Consider the following 5000-nt stretch of genomic DNA (forward strand, 5'->3'; position numbering starts at 1 on the left):
CTTTATCCCTTGTTGGAGTCAACAACCAGCTTTAAAACGTTCTGTTCTCTCCTCTCCCCTCTCTCTCCTCTCCCCCTCTCTCTTCTTCCTATCCCCCTCTCTCTCCTCTCCCCCTCTCTCTTCTTCCTATCCCCCTATCTCTCCTCTCCCCCCCCCCTCTCCTCTCCTCCCTCTCCTCTCCCCCCCTCCTTCCTCCCCCTCTCTAAGCAGGCTTACACTGCATGTGTTTGTATTTCCTTGACACCCTACAGTGTCTTTGGCTACATCCCAAATACCCTATTCTCATGTAGTGCACTACTTCTGACCAGGGCCCAGTGTGCACTATATAGGGAATAGTGTGCCATTTTGGGATGCAACCATTGTGTGGTCTGAGGCCCAATGATAAGGCTGTCACCCCACAAACAGAGTATCTCGGTTGCTGGGCAGTTGCCAGCCCTGGTCAGGGGCTAACGACGTTTGGTTAATGTTTGATGTCTGTTTGTTTGCAGGTGTCGACAGAGTTGTCTTGGAGTCCCTCTATTCTTTCAATCCATCTCTCATAAACCTGATCTCCCTCCTACTACCTCATCCCTCCCTCTCTCCTCCTCAACTATCATCACTCCATCTCTTTCATTAATCCTCCATCGCTCTCCTCCTCACCCTCTCTGAGGGTTATGGAGGACCCGGAACCCCCCTATGTGGCGGATGGTCCGTCCCTGCTCTGGCAGCATGAAAAGAGGCGAAGCAGGAAGTCAGGATGTTCCAACATCTTCGCGGGGGTGAACCTGCGTCAGCTGAGACGGCTGTTCCAAGTGGCCGGGGATCGGGACGCAGAGCAGCGGGCAAGACTGGTGTGGGGTGGAGGAAAGCGAGACGGAGGGAGAGAGGGAGGAGAGGAGGAGAGGGAGGAGGGGGAGATGGATACAGGGCTGGCCCGGGCATTGGTGGGGTTCAGGGTGAGAGCCAGAAGCAGGAGTGGTATCAGGATGGAGGGACACAGAGAACCCAAGTTTCTGAAAGCATTCGGACACCTCAGGTAAGAGAGAGAGAGCGAGAGAGAGAGAGTGTGAGAGAGGAGTGTGTGAGAAGGAGAAAGAGGGATAGAGGGGAGAGAAAGGAGTGAGAGACAGATGGAGCGAGAGAGAGCACAGTGAGAGAAGGAAAGAGGAGACAGAGAGAGACAGAGAATGAAAGAGAGGAAACCAGGTCAAGGGTATTTGGCCTGGCATCAACAGACAGTTAGATCAAATCCTTTAACTACCTCCGCCACCTGACTAGACAGACTCTCCACATTTAACTTCCGATTAACTGACTGATCAATTAAATATCTAATCTTATTCTTTGTGATCTAAAAGGCAAAACTTGATCCTAAATCAGCACTACTACTTTGAAAGGCTTGATACATACAGGCCCTGAAGAACCCTGATAGGTGGAAGCAGGGTTGGGCCCAATTCTATGTCCATTCAGGAAGGAACTGAAATACCAGTTCCATTTGTTTCCACTGTGACTTTGTTTTAAAAGACACTTCCCTCTCTCCCTCCCGATCTCTCACCTTCCCTCCCTCCTTCCTTCCAGGATTAAGGAGGGTTTGGACCACCCTGAGGAGGACGATGAAGAGGGGGACCCCAGTGATATCGGAGAGCTGGAACCCCTCCCCGGGGGGTCGACGGGTGCAGAGGGGGGCGCCCCATTGACAGACGCACTGAGGCCCTCAGAGAGACCCCATCTGGGGAGGCTGGGGGCCGCGACGAGGCAGGAGAGGACCAAGGACCCAGAACACTACCTCCATCGCGTTCTCCACTGACCTTTAACCTGTCGTAAAGCTGCTCTGTGATTGGTCCGTTTTCCATTCCCACCAATCAGAGTGAGGTGTCGTTCAATATAGAGTTGCCATGTGTGTTAAGAGTTGAATGAAGGACGTTTTTGACCACTCTGTCAACCTAACCTTCCTTGTTGAGGCGTTGTCACTGTAACCAAAGGAAGGGAGAGAACTGCAGCATCACAATGACTGCTTGAGAGCATCATCAATCCTGCTCAGTCACTGTTCACTGACTGGTCAGAGCAGACAGACTGATCTACAACACTATCGGCAGGTGACTATGGCCGTGTTCGAGAGCATCAAAACCACTGCAGGTGACTGCCGAATCTACAAACCACCTTGCATCATTATAACAACTCATTATTATTTGTAGATCAGTCAGTCAGTCAGTCAGTCACAATTTACCCATGATACATTGCGGTTTTGATCCTCTCGAAAGCGGCCTGTGTGGTCCAAAAATCCCAAAGGCATGGACTTCGTAGAAAAGCCAGTAACACTAGAAATTGTTCTCTATAAACAAAGCTATACCTGGAAGATAGCCTACCACTAGATCTGAAAGGACTTGGAGAGGTGTAAACAACATGGTAAGACATTTACAGAGCATTAATTGGGATGATGATGATGATGCGTTTTGCATCATATGATGTCAAACACATGACAGTTATCACTCTGTACTGAAAGTGGTCCAACACTGGACTAATGAACAAAACTAAGATTTAGTTTGAGTGAACTATCCATTTAACATGCAAATCTGTCAAAGTAAACTTGCATATATGTATTTGTGTGCATATGTTTGCCTGACAAATAGGTGAATGTCCTCACCAAATAAAGTGGGGGGAAAATAAAGTATTCTCTCTCAATAAAACACATTTATCAACACAAACGACAAGATAAATGGTATTAATGTAATACAGTTTTGTTATAATCTTTCATTAAATATATTACATACAAATTATACAGTGCATTGTCACAATACATTTCAGGTCAGTTAGAATCTGTGGCAACAGCAGGAAGTCCTGATGGTGTGTTTCTCTCACAAGTCATGAAAATAAAAATAACAACAGAAATCAAAGTAAACCGAAGCGACGGGAGACGTCTTAAATGTGTTCGACTACAGAATGGCAGAAATAAAAAGATGCATGTATTTCCAAAATGAAGGGAAATAAGTAATAGTTTCTCCAAACTGGGCCCCCTAAAACTCCCAATGCGCTGCAGTACCTTGCAGTTCCTCACCCGACGAGAAAGGGGGCAGTAGAGAGCCGTGAGAGCAATGAGTCAGCGTGGCTGCTGCTGTCCACAGAGTGACTGTCATAAGGAATGCAACACCACCTCTCACCCAAACAGAGAGAGAGGCTTTAAACTGCCGTGGCTGAGTTAAGTGGTAGCATCCCAAATGGCACCCTATGGGCCCCTGGTCAAAAGTAGTGCACTATATAGGGAATAGGGTGCCATTTGGGACGTAACCGGTGTGCAACTCCGTAGAAAGGGAGTTTACTGAGCCCATCATATACACTCCATTCTTTTTCATTGTTGTATTTGACATCCAAACAAGGCACAGTGACAAACAGAGGGAGGGATATAACTCTCTTCCTTTTTCTTCAGTCCTCCTCGTCTTCCTCCAATACCGTCTGTGTCCGTTGGGGGGAGGAGAAGACTCCTCACTCTTATTTTGCCCTTTACACACACATGTTGACCTACATACTACACACATACATTCAACGTACACACTCACTCACTCACTCCTCCTCCTCCTCTACCACCAGGTGAAGAAGGGTCTCCTGCTCTGGAAGCTCTGTGTGTAGGACTCACTGTTGGCTCTCTGTGGTGCTCTGGCTGTTTCTACTATGACTGGAGGCATCTGGACAAGCTGGAGGGGGGTCTTACTGTCCTTCAGAGCCTGGCTGAGGTTCAGGATCTGGGCCACCATAGTAAGGGAGAGGGGGGGGTGGAGGAATGAGAGAGAGAAAGACAGGTTAGATACTCTTGATAATGGCTGTGTTCAAGAGCATGAAATCTGTGATGCATTGTGGGTCAATTGTGACTGACTGACTGACTGATCTACATAATAATAATGAGGAGTTATTTCCAAGTTAACTTTAATTAATAGCCCGGCATTTATTTGCTTCAATCACTGAACACAACCTGCGCTCCTTAGAGACAGGCTTCTATTTCCTTAATGCACGCAGCTTTTGCTCAATAAAATGTTGAAAAGACTACCAGGCGGTTTATTGTGACCAGTATAAACAGTGGAATAACAAATCCATCGCAGGTTAGACTTGCCGAGACTAGACTGTCTACTGCACAGCGCTGATGTCATGCTTCAGCACCATTCGCTCACTCATCCAGTCTCTTGTATCGGCTGTAGTTGAGCCGACCACGTCAGACCACACTGCCGTCTCATCCATGGCACTGATGTTGCTCTCCTTTACATTACTCACTGACGTTCACTTGTAAACAATTAAACTAGACCCGGCTTTTATCTGCTGAAATGTGTGCCGGTGTCCGGCTATTAATAAAGGGACAGTCGGCTTTTCTGAGACTCTGCGTTTAATTGAAGTTTTACGGTATGTTATTTAAAGAGGCCGTATTTAAACATACCTGTCCTCTCATAACAGCTATCTGCTTGTGGAACTGCCCCCTGTCGAAGCCTGGGTCTTTCTGCAACACACACAGGTCAAGGGTCAAAAATACTCAAATAGAAACACCATCAAAGATTGGATAATCAGTCAAGTTTGAAGTTTGCTCCCTCCCTCACCTTAAACAGTTCGTATAGGTCTTCCTCCAGATCTTTGATAAAGTTGGGATCGGCCAGTTTGGGCAGAACCAGCTCTCTGATCTCCTGGGAGAACGGAACCTTGGCTTGGGACAACCACGCCCAGTAGAATGGGTCTGTGATTGGTCAAAGAATGAATACATTTTAGTTAGAAATGCAATGATTGGTTGAGGAGGGAATCCGTCTTAATAAGAAAAGCAGTGATTGGTCACAGAGAAGGTGCATCTCTATAAAGGTGCTCTGTGATTGGTCAGTGGGAAAGTGCATCTCTACAAGCTGCTCTGTGATTGGTTGAGGAGGTGCTTACAGGCTCTCCAGGAGTCGGGGTGTTTGAGAGGGAAGGCCAGTCCGTTGTCTATAGCAGCTAGCTGGATGATAGGATCCTTCACTACTACCCAGTCTGTGTCCTGGACAGAGAGAGAGGAGGGG

The 5000-nt window shown here is 47.4% G+C and overlaps 2 protein-coding genes across 2 annotated transcripts in view; one reads left to right on the top strand and one right to left on the bottom strand.

The window, feature by feature from the left end:
• On the top strand, positions 1–2753 carry avpi1 (arginine vasopressin induced 1). The gene is made up of 2 exons (XM_084191445.1): positions 1–1015; positions 1555–2753. Exons 1-2 carry the CDS (start codon positions 654–656, stop codon positions 1781–1783), a joined length of 591 nt encoding a protein of 196 aa, XP_084047571.1. The 5' UTR covers positions 1–653; the 3' UTR covers positions 1784–2753.
• pi4k2a (phosphatidylinositol 4-kinase type 2 alpha) overlaps positions 2699–5000 on the bottom strand; it is a 9559-nt gene continuing 7257 nt past the window's right edge. Inside the window, exons 6-9 of the mRNA XM_084191444.1 lie at positions 4879–4978; positions 4554–4687; positions 4397–4456; positions 2699–3713 (exon numbers count right to left, since the gene is read on the bottom strand). Of these exons, the coding sequence (XP_084047570.1) occupies positions 3552–3713; positions 4397–4456; positions 4554–4687; positions 4879–4978 (456 nt within the window). The 3' untranslated portion in view covers positions 2699–3551. The remainder of the gene's footprint in view (positions 3714–4396; positions 4457–4553; positions 4688–4878; positions 4979–5000) is intronic.

Source organism: Coregonus lavaretus (assembly GCF_964263955.1).
Source record: "Coregonus lavaretus genome assembly, contig: HAP1_SCAFFOLD_5799, whole genome shotgun sequence".
Taxonomy (NCBI): domain Eukaryota; kingdom Metazoa; phylum Chordata; class Actinopteri; order Salmoniformes; family Salmonidae; genus Coregonus; species Coregonus lavaretus.

Excerpts from the sequence above, each read along its gene's own strand:
- avpi1 (XM_084191445.1), top strand. The coding sequence starts at position 654 with ATGGAGGACCCGGAACCCCCCTATGTGGCGGATGGTCCGTCCCTGCTC. Across the intron at positions 1,016-1,554 it reads AAAGCATTCGGACACCTCAG|GATTAAGGAGGGTTTGGACC; the intron begins GTAAGAGAGAGA and ends CCTTCCTTCCAG.